Source organism: Taudactylus pleione, unplaced genomic scaffold (assembly GCF_031769625.1).
Source record: "Taudactylus pleione unplaced genomic scaffold, aTauple2 ptg001106l, whole genome shotgun sequence".
Lineage (NCBI taxonomy): Eukaryota > Metazoa > Chordata > Amphibia > Anura > Myobatrachidae > Taudactylus > Taudactylus pleione.
In genome coordinates, this window is record NW_028285507.1 from 43,038 (window position 1) to 61,436 (window position 18,399).

The following is an 18,399-nucleotide window of genomic DNA, read 5'->3' on the forward strand; positions in this document are numbered from 1 at the left end:
ACTTTATATATAGTCCCCCGTAAGGAGAGGACAGAAGGCTCAGTGACTTTATATATAGTCCCCGTCAGGAGAGGACAGAAGGCTCAGTGACTTTATATATAGTCCCCGTCAGGAGAGGACAGAAGGCTCAGTGACTTTATATATAGTCCCCGTCAGGAGAGGACAGAAGGCTCAGTGACTTTATATATAGTCCCCGTCAGGAGAGGACAGAAGGCTCAGTGACTTTATATATAGTCCCCGTCAGGAGAGGACAGAAGGCTCAGTGACTTTATATATAGTCCCCGTCAGGAGAGGACAGAAGGCTCAGTGACTTTATATATAGTCCCCGTCAGGAGAGGACAGAAGGCTCAGTGACTTTATATATAGTCCCCCGTAAGGAGAAGACAGAAGGCTCAATGAATGGAGTACATTGGGATACATAGTAAGTGGCAGGGACCAACCTGTTTTGGGTCCAATCATTTGGGCTCCAGTCTTAAGGTGCCCATACACGGGGCAATTATAGCCATGTTTTGACTGATCGTGTGAAAAGTAGTGTTTCATACACGATTACGATGCGCGTCCTCGGCGTCATGTATCGGCATCGTACATCAGATGGTTTTGCAAAAAGATTTTGACCGAACAGTACGATGTGACACATCTTAATACATCGGATCGTATGGTCATTTGTACAATCATACCTTTTCTAAACTCAAATCGTACATAAATGTCAAGGGAAGAAGTTAAGGGAATCGTATGAGAGATCGGATCGGATACAAAATCGCCCCGTGTATGGGCACCTTTAGGAATAGCCATGAGGAACCGGTGATAAGATTTGGGATAGAGGTTGGGAATTAAATGACTGAGATCAAGATTAGGATCTTGTCAAGGGCTAAAGAAACAGCCGCCCTATAAGCCTCACACAATCGATGCTGTTGTACAACACCGATATTATTCCTTCCCTTCCTAGTATTTGTTTAAACGACCATTTATCCTTTCCACAGGATCAATAGAAACCGGCGCCTCTGAATCCTTGTTATATGCCCATGTTACACACTATAGGTGCCTGGCGCCTCTGAATCCTTGTTATATGCCCACGTTACACGCTATAGGTGCCTGGCGCCTCTAAATCCTTGTTATATGCCCACGTTACACGCTATAGGTGCCTGGCGCCTCTGAATCCTTGTTATATGCCCACGTTACACGCTATAGGTGCCTGGCGCCTCTGAATCCTTGTTATATGCCCACGTTACACGCTATAGGTGCCTGGCGCCTCTGAATCCTTGTTATATGCCCACGTTACACGCTATAGGTGCCTGGCGCCTCTGAATCCTTGTTATATGCCCACGTTACACGCTATAGGTGCCTGGCGCCTCTGAATCCTTGTTATATGCCCACGATACACGCTATAGGTGCCTGGCGCCTCTGAATCCTTGTTATATGACCACGTTACACGCTATAGGTGCCTGGCGCCTCTGAATCCTTGTTATATGCCCATGTTACACGCTATAGGTGCCTGGCGCCTCTGAATCCTTGTTATATGCCCATGTTACACGCTATAGGTGCCTGGCCCCTCTGAATCCTTGTTATATGCCCATGTTACACGCTATAGGTGCCTGGCGCCTCTGAATCCTTGTTATATGCCCATGTTACACGCTATAGGTGCCTGGCGCCTCTGAATCCTTGTTATATGCCCACGATACACGCTATAGGTGCCTGGCGCCTCTGAATCCTTGTTATATGCCCACGTTACACGCTATAGGTGCCTGGCGCCTCTGAATCCTTGTTATATGCCCACGTTACACGCTATAGGTGCCTGGCGCCTCTGAATCCTTGTTATATGCCCACGTTACACGCTATAGGTGCCTGGCGCCTCTGAATCCTTGTTATATGCCCACGTTACACGCTATAGGTGCCTGGCGCCTCTGAATCCTTGTTATATGCCCACGATACACGCTATAGGTGCCTGGCGCCTCTGAATCCTTGTTATATGACCACGTTACACGCTATAGGTGCCTGGCGCCTCTGAATCCTTGTTATATGCCCACGTTACACGCTATAGGTGCCTGGCGCCTCTGAATCCTTGTTATATGCCCATGTTACACGCTATAGGTGCCTGGCCCCTCTGAATCCTTGTTATATGCCCATGTTACACGCTATAGGTGCCTGGCGCCTCTGAATCCTTGTTATATGCCCATGTTACACGCTATAGGTGCCTGGCGCCTCTGAATCCTTGTTATATGCCCATGTTACACGCTATAGGTGCCTGGCGCCTCTGAATCCTTGTTATATGCCCACGTTACACGCTATAGGTGCCTGGCGCCTCTGAATCCTTGTTATATGCCCACGTTACACGCTATAGGTGCCTGGCGCCTCTGAATTCTGGTTATATGCCCACGTTACACGCTATAGGTGCCTGGCGCCTCTGAATTCTGGTTATATGCCCACGTTACACGCTATAGGTGCCTGGCGCCTCTGAATCCTTGTTATATGCCCACGTTACACGCTATAGGTGCCTGGCGCCTCTGAATCCTTGTTATATGCCCACGTTACACGCTATAGGTGCCTGGCGCCTCTGAATCCTTGTTATATGCCCACGTTACACGCTATAGGTGCCTGGCGCCTCTGAATCCTTGTTATATGCCCACGTTACACGCTATAGGTGCCTGGCGCCTCTGAATCCTTGTTATATGCCCACATTACACACTATAGGTGCCTGGCGCCTCTGAATTCTGGTTATATGCCCACGTTACACACTATAGGTGCCTGGCGCCTCTGAATCCATGTTATATGCCCACGTTACACACTATAGGTGCCTGGCGCCTCTGAATCCTTGTTATATGCCCATGTTACACGCTATAGGTGCCTGGCGCCTCTGAATCCTTGTTATATGCCCATGTTACACGCTATAGGTGCCTGGCGCCTCTGAATCCTGGTTATATGCCCATGTTACACACTATAGGTGCCTGGCGCCTCTGAATCCTTGTTATATGCCCATGTTACACACTATAGGTGCCTGGCGCCTCTGAATCCTTGTTATATGCACACGTTACACACTATAGGTGCCTGGCGCCTCTGAATTCTTGCTATATGGGCAGCACAGACGGTGTAATGGTTAGCGTTACTGCCTCACAGCACTGAGGTCATGGGTTCGTTCCCCACTACGGCCCTAACTGTGTGGAGTTTATATATTCTCCCTGTGCTTGCGTGGGTTTCCTCCCACACTCCAAAAATATACTGGTAGGTTAAATTGACCATAGTGTGTATGTGTGTGAGCATGTGGTAGGGAATATAGAGTGTAAGCTCCACTGGGGCAGGGACAGATGTGAATGGCCAAATATTCTCTGTAAAGCGCTGCGGAATATGTGTGCGCTATATAAATAAAATGTTACACACTATAGGTGCCTGGCGCCTCTGACTTCTGGTTATATGCATGTTACACACTATAGGTCCAATGTAGGAATAATAAGCTTGGAAGGATACTTGGAACTTTCCGATCTTCATTGATGACAATGAGGTCTGTGAAATCCCTGGAAACACATTGCGGAATTATTTTTTTCAGTGCAAGGCCCCTCCTGTAATATACTTGCGAGTTTGGTATAATGGACGAGAGCTGTTCTGTAAACCTCACGCTACGCTGGAAGACAGGCAAACAAAATTACATTTAATAAAGGAATAAGAACTAGTGATGACTAAATTACAGCTTGATATTATTGTACAGTGCATCCGGAAAGTATTCACAGCGCTTCACTTTTTCCACATTTCGTTATGTTACAGGTTTATTTAAAAATGGAATAAATTCATTTTTGTCCTCAAAATTCTACACACAATACCCCATAATGACAACGTGTAAAAAGTTTTTTTTTGAGATTTTTGCAAATTTAATAAGAAAAACAACAACTAAGGAATCACATGTACATAAGTAGTCACGGCCTTTGCTCAATACTTTGTTGATGCACTTTTGGCAGCAATTACAGCCTCAAGTCTTTTTGAATATGATGCCACAAGCTTGGCACACCTATCTTTGGGCAGTTTCGTCCATTCCTCTTTGCAGCACCTCTCAGGCTCCATCAGGTTGGATGGGAAGCGTCGGTGCACAGCCATTTTCAGATCTCTCCAGAGATGTTCAATCAGATTCAAGTCTGGGCTCTGGCTGGGCCACCCAAGGACATTCACAGAGTTGTCCTGAAGCCACTTCCTGTGATATCTTGGCTGTGTGCTTAGGGTCGTTGTCCTGCTGAAAGATGAACCGTCGCCCCAGTCTGAGGTCTACAAACAATTGTCTCGAGACAATCCTGTCTCGGAGGTCTACAGACAATTCCTTGGACTTCATGCTTGGTGTGTGCTCTGACATGCACTGTCAAGTGTGGGACCTTATATAGACAGGTGTATGCCCTTCAAAATCATGTCCAATCAACTGAATTTACCACAGGTGGACTCCAATTAAGCTGTAGGAACATCTCAAGGATGATCAGTGGAAACAGGATGCACCTGAGCTCAATTTTGAGCTTCATGGCAAAGGCTGTGAATACTTATGTACGTGTGATTTCTTAGTGTTTTTTTTTTTTTATTAAATTAGCAAAAATCTCAAACAAACGTTTTACACGTTGTCATTATGGGGTATTGTATGTAGAAATTTTGAGGACAAAAATGAATTTATTCCATGTTGGAATAAGGCTGTAACATAACAAAATGTGGAAAAAGTGAAGCGTCGTGAATACTTCCCGGATGCACTGTAACTATACAACAAAAATAGCCTATAAGTTGCCAGCTGTGGTGGAACTAAAAGTCCCAGTATATCCCACCAGCCAGAGGAGGCCAACATCTGAATAAGAATGAGAAAAATTAAACTTCTACTGTTCTCAGCACAAGCTACCACTCATGATGGGAGATAAATGCTTAGTTCCCTACCCCACGGGGACGGTCAGATGTTGTGATAAGGATCTTGGGTGTTGTCTGTCTGTTAAAATAAGGTGCAAATTCATCTGTAGCTTCATCATACGCCACCTGGAGGATTAAATCGGAACAGAGAAAGGACGTCAATCACTACAGCATAAATCCAGATGGTCAGATGCCGACATTAATTTTTATTGTGCCGTTAAGAATATTTTTAATTTGTATTATTTTAAGACTCAAGACATAAAACAAACAAATTAACAGATTATCTAAATTATGTTTGGTTCTGACCAGGGCTGTGTGGAGTTTGTATGTTCTCCCTATATGTTTGCACTGGTACCACCCCCCCTCCAAATACTGCTGACAGTAATGGGCCCTACCAGGTTCGGTAGAGAAATTAGAGTGTAAGCTCCGGGTAGACATTGACTGCTGGGTAGGAGTAAGTCTGGTCTGTACAGCACTGAGTAATAGGGGCACTATACAAATAATGTTAGTGTGTACAGCCCTAACCCACAGTATTAGGCAGACAAGATCCTGTAATACGGAGTCACTGTTATGCTCCTAATTTGTTGGGACTGTTTGTTGTATTAAGAGATAAAAGCTAAAGAACGGTTGGCATGATGAGAGTTATGGTCCTATCCATGTTTATTGGGTCTTTGTGATCGAATTTTCCGTAATGTAGGTTCTGGGCATTTTCCTGATGTAAAATGACTCAGAATGTTATCTGCTTGTGTAATAAATGAATCTATAGTTGAACAGTTTGGTCGCCCTTTGGGGTTAATACACATCGTCTGAGGCTTTGCTCTGTCCTATGTGCATTTCTCTCTTTCTGCAGTCCTGTAATACCGGTGACTACCCAGTAACATACGTCAGTGACCAGTGTGCCCCTAATATATCATTCAATCATGGTATCATTTATCCAGCCCCCCATTAGCTCATCTGGCAGCACCACGGAGTTCCCCTCTCTATCTCATGAATTCGCTATAATAATAATTATTATAAGGGCCTCATATTAATCACTTATCATGATTAGCATAATGTAACAGTCATTTACCTCCTCATCCTCTGGGTCCACTGTGGTTTCATCATATACACGTTGGTTTTCAATGGTTTTGGGAACGGCCTTTGGTGGAGCCTGTAGAGAAGGAATAACACCCCTATAAATGGGTTAGAGCAGCTCCCAGCAGTCTGGGCAGATTATAAAGTATTTTAGTATAGAAGAGTCTTGTTGTCACAGAGATCACGATACCGGTTCTCCCTGATTGGGGATGATGGGTACAAACATTTCATAAGGCTGAAGCTTTGGTACATATGACGCAATAGATCTTTAAACTGTCCAACTTGGTACAGATGGACATTGATGTAGAACTGAACATAAAAGCCACTGTAAATTATAGGCAAAATACATATGGTCACATCATGTATAGTGTACAATATTGTACTATGCTTTTTTGTTAGTAGCACAGACATTTCTATATGTAAATTCCTTCTTTGGATTTCCTATGTGTTTAAGTTTCATTTGTGAATCTGTAACACGGCAGATATTGATGCAGGGCCTGGAAATGTAGGATGGACTCTTACAGATATATGGCAGCATGGCATGATTAACGTCAGGACGACTGTTCTGCCATACATCCCAAAACAATTAGTACCGATCACCCTGCGCTACAGCATATCAATTATGTTTCAGTAACATTTAGTTCCACTTTAAGAACCAAACACAGAAGATACCAATAAACTGACATAAATTAGTCTAATACGCAGCTATAGGCTTAATGCACATGGTCAGTGTTACTGCCCTAATCCGTCTGCTCCTTGTCACTTTTACATCACATGAAGGCGTCCATGTACAGAGGCGGCACATTTCTCTGAAGCACCAGTAGTGCTCATTCTAGCACCCTGCACGAAAATCAGTGAGGAGGGCAGCAAAACTGTATACGTCACTAGGGAGGCCAATCCCGGGTGTTTTTATTCAATCCTGGGATTCGGGATTGAAAAACACTTAATCCCGGGATTTGCTTAGTTAATGGGACGGGCAGGCACGTCTGAAGGGGCGAGCCGGCGCAGCGTGACCTCTGACATCACGTCACGCTGTGCACAGCCGGGGGCCAGGGGAGCACTGAGCACCTACAGCACTGGCTTAGACGGTGCCCGATGTGCGACTGACTAATACTAAATGTACAGGACCATAATCTGTGTAGTGGTGAGGGAGCAGGAATGAGATTATTCTCCCACTTTTATCAGCCACAAAGAATAAGAACCATACAGTGCAGTAAGGCGCTGCGCTATCAGTGAGAACGCTAAAATGTCCAACGCAGGTTATCGGTTCTCCACGTACCTTGTCCCCGAGCGCCTTTCTCTCCTTCTTACGTTTCTTTTTAATAGCAAGCTTCTCCTACAAGAGAGTTACAGAGTTATTACTAATATGTATTCTAAGAACAGAAGGTATAGCATTACTTAGGCAGCGCCAAGCACCATCTATACACAGGAACATCTATTAAACATTTAAAAAAACTAACCTGTAGAACAGAGGCACTGCACAGATCACACTGATCTGTGCAGTGCCTCTGCTGAACAAGCTGGTGTAGTTAAAACTTCTATTTTGGCCAGAGTTTGCTTCATGTACGAGATTCTTGGTAAATCCCTGTGTTGTATTCATGTCTATGGAAAGTGCTAGTGAGTTAGTTCAATGGTGTATTGACTTCTATTTGTGTGTTTGGCATGGTTTTGCAGAAATAATTGTATTTATACACCAGTGTTTGCCTTTAGTAAATCTTAATGTTTGAAAATCAGTGGAAACACAGCCAGGAATTAAATCTAGGCCAGACACGATTCTTAGTAAATATACCCCTTAATGCTTAGTGTGCGCACCTGCATTTTATTTTTCCAGCAGGACACAACAGACTGACTATAATGACCCCCCCACATCCACTGGTCACAATCATAGGAATGGGGTGGCAATGGTCTCCCCCTCTCCCTGTTCAGGTACATAGGAAGGGGGCCGGGGTCTCTCCCTTTCCCTGGTAATGTATATAGCATTAGCAGTTACCGCTCTCTCCCCCCTCCCCAGCCCCAGCAGTCACCGCTCTCTCCCCCCTCCCCAGCCGTCACCGCTTTCTCCCCCCTCATCCCCCCTAGCAGTCACCCCTCTCTCCCCCCTCATCCTCCCTAGCAGTCACCGCTCTCCCCCCTCATCCCCCCTAGCAGCCACCGCTTTCTCTCCCCCCTCATCCCCCTAGCAGCCACCGCTTTCTCTCCCCCCTCATCCCCCTAGCAGCCACCGCTCTCTCCCCCCTCATCCCCCCGAGCAGCCACCGCTTTCTCTCCCCCCTCATCCCCCTAGCAGCCACCGCTCTCTCCCCCCTCATCCCCCCGAGCAGCCACCGCGCTCTCTCCCCCCGAGCAGCCACCGCTCTCTCTCCCCCCTCATCACCCCTAGCAGTCACTGCTCTCTCCCCCCTCATCCCACCTAGCAGTCACCGCTCTCTCTCCCCCCTAGCAGTCACCGCTCTCTCTCCCCCCTAGCAGTCACCGCTCTCCCCCCTCATCCCCCCTAGCAGCCACCGCTCTCTCCCCCCTCATCCCCCCTAGCAGCCACCGCTTTCTCTCCCCCCTCATCCCCCCTAGCAGCCACCGCTTTCTCTCCCCCCTAGCAGCCACCGCTTTCTCTCCCCCCTCATCCCCCCTAGCAGCCACCGCTCTCTCCCCCCTCATCCCCCTGAGTAGCCACCGCTCTCTCTTCCCCCCTCATCCCCCCGAGTAGCCACCGCTCTCTCTTCCCCCCTCATCCCCCCGAGTAGCCACCGCTCTCTCTTCCCCCCTCATCCCCCCCAAGTAGCCACCGCTCTCTCTTCCCCCCTCATCCCCCCGAGTAGCCACCGCTCTCTCTTCCCCCCTCATCCCCCCGAGTAGCCACCGCTCTCTCTTCCCCCCTCATCCCCCCGAGTAGCCACCGCTCTCTCTTCCCCCCTCATCCCCCCGAGTAGCCACCGCTCTCTCTTCCCCCCTCATCCCCCCGAGTAGCCACCGCTCTCTCTTCCCCCCTCATCCCCCCGAGTAGCCACCGCTCTCTCTTCCCCCCTCATCCCCCCGAGTAGCCACCGCTCTCTCTCCCCCCTCATCCCCCCGAGTAGCCACCGCTCTCTCTCCCCCCTCATCCCCCCGAGTAGCCACCGCTCTCTCTCCCCCCTCATCCCCCCGAGTAGCCACCGCTCTCTCTCCCCTCTCATCCCCCCGAGTAGCCACCGCTCTCTCTCCCCTCATCCCCCAGAGTAGCCACCTCTCTCTCTCTCCCCTCATCACCCCTAGCAGTCATCGCTCTCTCCCCCCTCATCCCCCCAGCAGTCACCGCTCTCTCCCCCCTCATCCCCCCCAGCAGTCACCGCTCTGCCCCCTCATGCCCCCCCAGCAATCAAAGCTCTCTCGTCCCCAGCAGGGGGCAGACAGGAGCCGCAGCGCTCACCCCTCACCTTCCTCTTCTCCTGCTTCTGCCTCATGAACATGAAGTGTCGCCGCTGCTTGTTCTTGATGTCGGAGACGCTGAAGGTCGGGGGGAAAGCAGCCTCCTGCCCCGGCTGCTCGACGCCGACCTCCCCCGCATTGTCACCCGGGGCGCTGGGCCTGGTCTGAGGCTTCTGCCCGGACTCTGCTCTCTTTCCCCCGGCCATGTGTGAGCAGACAGCCGCCACTTCCGGGATAACAGCAGACGCGCTTCCGCTTCCGGGTTACTCTGTTGTCAAGGAGACGGCTCTGGTGACAGGTACCATGTTTTTGCACTCCTGTCCCACCAGCACCCTCATGTTATTACACCCCTGCCCCACCAGCACCCTCATGTTATTACACCCCTGCCCCACCAGCACCCTTCATGTTATTACACCCCTGTCCCCCACCAGTACCTCATGTTACTACACCCCTGCCCCACCAGTACCTCATGTTATTACACCCCTGCCCCACCAGTACCTCATGTTATTACACCCCTGCCCCACCAGCACCCTCATGTTATTACACCCCTGCCCCACCAGTACCTCATGTTATTACACCCCTGCCCCACCAGCACCCTCATGTTATTACACCCCTGCCCCACCAGCACCCTCATGTTATTACACCCCTGCCACCCTCCTGCCCCACAACACCTCTCATGTTACTACACCCCTGTTACCCTCCTGCCACACTAACACCAGACCCACCAGCACGGGTGAGCTTTTTTCCCCTTCCTAAGGATCTGACATGACGTGGAGTGAGGGCAGAAGTGCGGGTGCATGCCCTCACCGCCCTTGCCACACTTCAGGCTTGGTTACTATTCCCCCTCTATGTCCTTGTGGATAGTTACCAATGATGTCACGGTCAGTTCGGTGAAGGGCATCTACACGCTACCCCACCAGCACGTTATTACACTCCTGCCACCCTCACCCAGCCCCACCAACACCTCTCATGTTATTCATGTCATTACACCCAGTCCCAGTGTGACCATAGTCCTCAGGTCCCCACTTGTTTACCAGTAGTAACAGCCTCAGGATTTGTGTACTACCCCCCCCCCCCCAAAAAAAAAAATAGAATAAAATCTATAAATTAGCTTCTATGGTAAGCCAGAACTTATATATACAGAGGAATTACATGATGATTCCCGATCGCAGCGGCCGGATCGCTATCTGCGATGCATGCGCAGAATGCATACATCGACAGGCTGCGTGCGAACGCAGCCTTGCGACCGGGTCTGAACAGAGTGCGCCTGTGTTACCTCAGGGCAGTGCATGCACGGGCAGGGTGGTGGAATCTGGTATTTCCCTGAAGCATCCATTGTTACATGCCTAATGATGGCATGTAAACACCACGTGTTAACTATTTGAAGCCTTGAGCCATCAATGGCTTACGCTGCAATGACGCAAATGAGTATGTTTGCGCATGTGCAAAGGAGTTCGCCACTGACTCTAACATTTCTCCTTGTGTACGCAGCAGGAAATATTTTACCATTGGCACAAAGCAAACGATGGTGGCAACCAGCCACCAATCCCCATGCCATCACTGCAAAACCATCCATGTTTGAGAGTCATTGGATATCGGTGGCCATCGCTATCTTGTACTTGCTTCCTGACCATTATAAAGTTATGATGTAAGTACAAGAAGAAAAAGTACAGGTGCACAACTCCAACATTACTAATTATATATAATACATTATGCAATAGAATTTTGCAATACATAAAGGTTTTAGCATAATCATGGTTATGGGTCTACCCACCGCGCCCAGGTAACCTCTGAGGGTAGGTCCCTAACATACTGGGGTGAAATCCAGAGCGCAGGACACCCCCAAACAGGCCCAGCTGAGCCACCCCAGGGCACCACTCTAATGAGAGAAGTTGAAGTGTAAGATAGATAAGAGCAGCTACTGCTGTATATATAAGAAAGTGAAAAATAGAGGTTTAAAAATAATATATATTAAACAATAGAGGTGCTGAAAGTGCAAAAAGGAAAATATGTTTATAATGCGATACCCTGAAGCTGCCCAACCAAAGCAATCCAGGGGACCCACGCCCCAAAAATCAACCCATAGCTGCACTGCAGTATAAACATTTATAGGACTACCTAGAACTGTGCCTTGTACTAAGGTGCAGTCAAAATGCCAGAATCCCTGCTTAAAACCAATGGGGGAGGGGTGCTAATCTAGGCTGAAGACGTTTTATATCTTCAGGTGTGCATGGGAGCACACTAAATAGAGCACCTCAAATTATATATATTCAGGGTGTGCAGTCTAGGACCTCCTTTTCTATATACTCTATTTAGTAGATAACATAATAAGAACAATCTTAAGTTTTTTTGATCTTTAGAACTATGAAAATGATATTGTTATGATTCTCTCCAAATTGAGGGCCTGATTCAGAGCCGGACGCTATTTGCGCTCGCTCGTCCAGAAAATAGGGGTGGCTATTCAAATCAACCGTTCGCTGTTTGCGGTCTGTTCACGCCTCTAGGTCTGAACGAGCGAACAAAACTTGCGGACTTTTTTGGGAAACTACGCCCCCTGGCTGCTCGCATCCTACGTCATGTCCGCTATTTATTAGATTAATCGAGTACATCGACCAGGGTTTGAGCTGCTCGCTATTCTTGTGGTTGGTTTTTGCTACCACAATTTGCGAGCAGTTCTGGCTAAAAAATAACCCAGTGACGTGGTCAATGACGCTGCTGTTTTAAATATGCACACCCATAATACGCCCGTTTTGACCTTTAAGGACGCCTGCGATCGGATCTCCACTCCCCGTTTTCAAGCACCTTCCCCTGTTACCACCCACATACGCCTCATCCTGTCACTCAAAATAGCAGGTATTCGCTATTTTGCGAGCACATGAATTTCGGCTGCACTGACTGGTTCGCGCATGCGTATAACGATCCGTACGCATGCGCAGTTGGGCAAACATTGCTCGGAGCGAATGAGCTACCGCTTACGAGTGGCTCTGAATCAGGCCCTGAATTCTCTCTCTTCTACCACCTGTATGATCAACCTACATTAACACATACGCTTATATAGTGAAGGATTGCATTACAACCCCGACATTGAATGTGCCTACAGATAATAATATCTGAACAGGCAAAGTCATGTATAATAATAATTATTGTAAATGTTCCTGTAAACATCCTAGATAATGTAGTCTCATTTCCCCAGACTTCCTTTATAGGTTCGATGAGATCCCACATCCTACCCGTGGTCCTGTATAGATCCACTGAGTGCGTATAAGGGTTGCTTTACCCTCTTGAAACACATTATTAACGGTTCAATGAACGACTCGTGTCATACCGTTTAGAACATTGAATAATAAATTATTATGCATGACTGGAAAGGTTAAGATTGTGATAGTTTTATGTTTACTATCAAAAGAAGGGCTGTCGAAGTCAGATAATTGGATATGATCACTTGCAATTATTATCTGATGATTTAGTCGTCTATGGTCTGCTGACGAATTGCTTGGACACTGCTCTGCGTCAGTGCAATTCCGATATGCACAAATATATATTTATATTAGTGTAAACAAAAAGAGAAAAGAGAACTCTCTTTGTAGGGGCCCCTACAAAGAGAGTTCTCTTTTCTCTTTTTGTTTACACTTACATTCATACTCTCAAGGGGAGCACCTCCACTAATGTTATTTTCTATTACCCATACTGGGATATTATTATACTTACTGTGGACGATAACTTTGTAAAAAAAAACATTTATATGCTTGTTGGATACTACCTATCTGTAAATTAAATTAGATCCTGTGCTCGAATTACATTTCCCCCTTCCCTCGGTTAGCTATATTTATATTAGTACAAGGTTTAGTCAGAGTGTGGAAAACAGGTTTAATGTGTGTATGTGGGTGTTTGCATATGTTTTGAGAGACTCCGCATACTGATACAATATGCCTGTAACAAATAATTAAAAATGTAACACAGTCTAAATGCAAGGTTGGGAATCATTGTCAGGAAACTGCAGATCGTTAACAATTGAATACCTTTTTGTTCGGTGCTGTTTTGGTTCATAGGAACTGACACCTATACTCTAATTAAATGGAGAGGGGCTTGTCGCAAGCTACCAAACAAAGTGGCAACAGGAAATAGCTAGGGGTCTCCCCCTGCTTAGAAATACACCTTTATTTACAACTTAGAATTTGGTTCAGGCAAAGTCTAAATATTAAAATAATGCCAGTAAATAGATAAAGCTAGGGATATATATATATTAATCCATCACAAATACACTGAATTACATAGCACACACTTAGACTTACATGGTTACACATCTCGCATGTGTAACTATATGCACGCACCTTTGAGTGCGCACGCACCCACATATACACACAACGCATACTAGTGAATTTACACAATGATCTTACACTCACATATGCACGTACTTATAAAAAGGTTCCTTCACAGTAAACGTGATATTAGAGGTTTTAGTAACGAATAATTATGTTGTGAAATGTATGTATATGATATTTAAGATACAGAACTATTAGACATGTCATGTTTGGTACCATTCTAAATCCCTGTTTATTTGTAGATCATTGGTTCCATTCGCAAGGAAATCGCATCATGCGTCTGCAAGATATGAATTATAGGTTAGAATGTATCTCTGTATTTAGTGTTTTTTTATTAGTTCTTCGGAGGGAAACCTACACAAAGAAGCAGTTGGAAAGCTGAACCATACCTCTGATGACACCATATGAACTAACCAATGAACGGAGTGACCTGAAAAAAGAACCAATGAGCATCTGTTATTCTGTGCCTTTGTTGTCTCTGAAACCTGTATCGAATATAGGCTTGTGAGCTGGGGCAGTAGTCAGTCATTTCCTCCATATCCCTGGGTGTTGGTAACCGCAGATTCAGGATTGAAATACTGCATACTGGACCAGTGCGCATGCGTAAGTATCGGTTTGTACCTTTTATATTTACTTGCTTTTTGTGCTAATTGTGCTAGATGAAAGCGTGTAACTTTCTTTTATTGCAATAAGAACTTTTTGTGCGTTGGAACCACAATTGGTTTGGAAAGCAATTATTTCTTATACAACTTGTATCGCTAAACAGCGACATTTAGGGGTATTAATAATACCCCCTAGTGTGTTTTTGGGGTTTGGGTGGAAGCTGGTCCACATGAAGTAAAGTCATGCAAACTCAGAGAGAACATACAAACTCTACACCAATAGGGCCCTGGTGCTCCATAGCGGTATGCCCAATGACACTAAAGCTGTTAATGACTATAAATACTATGCGGCAGTATGCACTGAGACAATGCTTTGTTCGCAGTCTCTGTAATATGCCACCATGCTGCTAAACGCCCTGTAGATGAACGTGTTTTGGGTGCAGATAAAGCCTCCGCTTCTCCACTTCTGCTCAGGGTATCGGTTCAGGTCTCCAATACACGTCCACGTATCTTCACGTAACTTGGACACGCACCACTTGGAGTGATCGTAAAAAGAGTAGAAGGAGAGGTTTGGCAGCGCCAGTCTTTTTATGTTGTAGACGTGCCGTGGCAGAGAGCAGTTTGATGGAAGCTCCCTTCCCGCGGGCTGCCACGTTTCCGATAATAAATCCGTCCCCAGTTTCTGAGCTATCCACGCTGCAAAGATATCTGTGGGAGAAGCATAAGGAGAAATGTGTAAGATGGAAAGTACCTGTATGTAAAGCAGGGTACACACTAAACGATGAGTATACCCAGTGATGCCACAGACGACCGCACGGGCTGACATATCGGGCAGCTGGCACACATTACATAATCCGGTGTCCAACCATCCACTCAGGGGCATATCTATAATGGGTGCAGGGTGTGCGGGGCACACGGGCCCCTGGTTCCAGGGGAGCTCTGCACCGCACACCCTGCACCCATAGCATTACTTACCTCTCCGGAGTCCCACGTCAGCGTGGGGTCCGGCCCTGTAAAAACGTCATTTGCACATGCGCAGTACGGTGACCTCTACAAACTCTATAGACTCTGGGAGCACTCTAGTGCCCAGAGTCTATAACTCCGGCACTGGCCGCGCACAACTCAGTGTGCTGCCGGCCACCGGACAGAGAGGAGGGGGCCTGTGTCGGAGACTGCATCCAATATGTCAGCACCAGTCACATCCCGCTGCATGGGGTGGTCCGTCACATTGTCAGATTGAGCTGCATGTAGGGATAACCTGAGGATGTGACTGACGACCAAACGGGAGCGCACATGGGCCGACATAGGGCCTGATTCATATCTGGACGCTAAGTTGCGCTTGCTCTGAGTGATGGTCGCCTGTCTACGCATGCGTATAAGTCGCAGTGCGCGTACGCAAAAAAGTACGAGTGATCGGATTTTGCTCGCTCGCCCTGAAAAGACTGCCCGGTGGAATGAGTGACAGCGCCGTTTGTGGGTGGTAACAGGGGAAAGTGCTTGTGAACGGGGGAGTGGTGCTGAGAACGCAAGCGCGCCCGACCGTCAGAACGGAGTTTAATGGGAGTGCATAATTAGCAAAGTAGCGTCATTGAACACGTCACTTGGTCGTTTTTTACCCTGAATTGCTCGCAGCGCTTGTGGGAGGGTAAGGTCTAACTCAAGCGCTGTGAGCATCTCCGATGGCTCTCGATGATACCGATTAATCCTTCAAATACTGGAGATGACGTGTGTTGCGAGTGGCAAGGGTGCGTCTTTATACACTAGCGGGCGCTTATTGCTGGGGCTCGCTAAGACATAGAGGGCATCCTTACGAGACACAGTGCGAGCGCTTAATTTAAATATCCGGCCCCTTTTTGCCAGTGAGCGGCCGCAATTTGCAAGCGGGTCTGAATCAGGCCCATAGTGCGTACACATTAGCCGATTTTGACGATATGTTAAATATCCGTTGAAAATGATAGACAGAATCTGATTGGTTACTGTGGGCAACATCACTACTTGTCTGATTTAGAAGAGTTAGTAAATATAGCCCTCAGAGCCGGTGCAGAATATACCCTGATGATGGTGATCGGTACTGCTGGCTGATTGCTGATTGCCGTGTGTCATTACTTTGCGCTGTGGGTACATGATGTCTGTTACATATAAGCCTCATAAGCATTGAGCCACAGTAGCGGAATATTCCCCGTGTAGTAAGGTGACAGCAGTGATGGCGCTGAGGATTAATCAATGTTTTATGGCAGTTACTTAGTAACCCAGCACGCTGACACCTTATCCTGCACTGACTGCACAGACAGAGATGGACGCCATTAGGTCATACATGCCTACCCTCCCGGAAGTCACGGGAGGCTCCCGGTTTCTCGGGTAACCCCCCAGCACCCCCGGACGGGTAGGCACTTCTCCCGCATTCTGCCCACTTCCTAGTGTAGTGGGCAGAATGGGGAGAAAATTACTGGGGATCGGCGGGTCCGTGAATTGGTGGCAGGGCCTAATGACACGATATGACACAATTCTACGAGATTGCTTAATGGCGCAAGCCTGTCTGCTCTGCCCCCAACTGCGCCCACCTGCTTCTCCCCAGGCTTCTCCCGGGGAGGAGAATGTATAAGTCGGCAGCATGGATTATGTTTCATGTCAGTCTGTGTCATATGTGACCGCTGCAGACCTGGGCGCATCTTGTGATGAACCTGGCGCATTTCACATCTGCGTTTTTTTAACATAAAATGAGTCCAACTCATTGTTAGCCCAATAAGCCTCCCCTGTCCCCATAAGCCTCCACTTTCCCCATAAACCTCCACTTTCCCCATAAACCTCCACTGTCCCCATAAGCCTTCACTTTCCCCCTAAGCCTCCACTTTCCACCTAAGCCTTCACTTTCCCCCTAAGCCTTCACTTTCCCCATAAGCCTCCACTTTCCCCATAAGCCTTCACTTTCCCCTTTAAGCCTCCACTTTCCCCCAAAGCCTCCACTTTCCCCCTAAGCCTCCATTTTCCCCTTAAACCTTTACTTTCCCCATAAGTCTCCACTTTCCCCATAAGCCTTCACTTTCCCCATAAGCCTCCTCTTTCCCCATAAGCCTTAACTTTCCCCGTAAGCCTCCACTCTCCATAAGCCTCCACTTTCCCCCTAAGCTTTCACTTTCCCCATAAGCCTCCACTTTCCCCCTAAGCATTCACTTTCCTCTTTAAGCCTCCACTTTCCCCCAAAGCCTCCACTTTCCCCCTAAGCCTCCATTTTCCCCCTAAACCTTTACTTTCCCCATAAGTCTCCACTTTCCCCATAAGCCTTCACTTTCCCCATAAGCCTTCACTTTCCCCATAAGCCTCCTCTTTCCCCATAAGCCTTCACTTTCCCCGTAAGCCTCCACTCTCCATAAGCCTCCACTTTCCCCCTAAGCTTTCACTTTCCCCATAAGCCTCCACTTTCCCCCTAAGCCTTCACTTTCCCCCTAAGCCTTCACTTTCCCCATAAGCCTTCACTTTCCCCATAAGCCCCCACTTTCCCCATAAACCTCCACTGTCCCCATAAGCCTTCACTTTCCCCATAAACCTTCACTTTCTCCATAAGCCTCCACTTTCCCCCTAAGCCTTCACTTTCCCCTAAGCCACTTTCCCCATAAGCCTTCACTTTCCACTTTAGGCCTCCACTTTCCCCCTAAGCCTTCACTTTCCTCCTAAGCCTCCACTTTCCCCCTAAGCCTTTACTTTATCCATAAGCCTCCACTTTCCCCATAAGCCTTCACTTTCCCCATAAGCCTCCACTTTCCCCATAAGCCTCCACTGGGTCTGATTCAGAGCTGCTCGCTCTGACAGAGTGCTTGCTCTGAATCAGGGCCAGGCTTTTTTTTTTTTGGAGCGACCTCAGCTATTTCGAGTGGCCAGGATGATGGTCGCAATGGTCAAGACCATCGTGACCATCGGGCTTGTGACGAGACCCTTGTGGTAGGGTCTCGCCCATCGCAAGCCCCAGAGAGCTTTCGGCCACCCCCTTGGCCCGCCCGCCAAACAGGGTGAGCTGTCACTCAACATCGACAGCTCGCCCCCTTTGGGGCGAGTCCTGGAGCGACGGAGTGCCCGTCGCTAGCCGGGTCTCGCGCATGCGCACGACGGAGCTGGCTCTGAGTAAGGTCAGAGCCTGTGTAAGTGTA

General features: G+C 47.8%; 2 protein-coding genes and 1 long non-coding RNA gene across 3 annotated transcripts in view; 1 reads left to right on the forward strand and 2 right to left on the reverse strand.

The window, feature by feature from the left end:
• The window catches only part of RPF1 (ribosome production factor 1 homolog), a 25,597-nt gene extending 15,982 nt beyond the window's left edge, over positions 1 to 9,615 (reverse strand). Inside the window, exons 1-5 of the mRNA XM_088461811.1 lie at positions 9,342 to 9,615; positions 7,211 to 7,267; positions 5,927 to 6,007; positions 4,888 to 4,983; positions 3,460 to 3,613 (exon numbers count right to left, since the gene is read on the reverse strand). Of these exons, the coding sequence (XP_088317937.1) occupies positions 3,460 to 3,613; positions 4,888 to 4,983; positions 5,927 to 6,007; positions 7,211 to 7,267; positions 9,342 to 9,539 (586 nt within the window). The 5' untranslated portion in view covers positions 9,540 to 9,615. The remainder of the gene's footprint in view (positions 1 to 3,459; positions 3,614 to 4,887; positions 4,984 to 5,926; positions 6,008 to 7,210; positions 7,268 to 9,341) is intronic.
• Positions 9,343 to 14,362, forward strand: LOC148453719 (uncharacterized). Its single transcript, XR_015874878.1, has 3 exons — positions 9,343 to 9,631; positions 10,825 to 10,981; positions 13,898 to 14,362. It is a non-coding gene; the product is annotated as an uncharacterized LOC148453719 (long non-coding RNA).
• DNASE2B (deoxyribonuclease 2 beta) overlaps positions 13,000 to 18,399 on the reverse strand; it is a 221,406-nt gene continuing 216,006 nt past the window's right edge. The window contains exon 6 of the mRNA XM_088461810.1: positions 13,000 to 14,965. Coding sequence (XP_088317936.1) covers positions 14,601 to 14,965 — 365 coding nt within the window. The 3' untranslated portion in view covers positions 13,000 to 14,600. The remainder of the gene's footprint in view (positions 14,966 to 18,399) is intronic.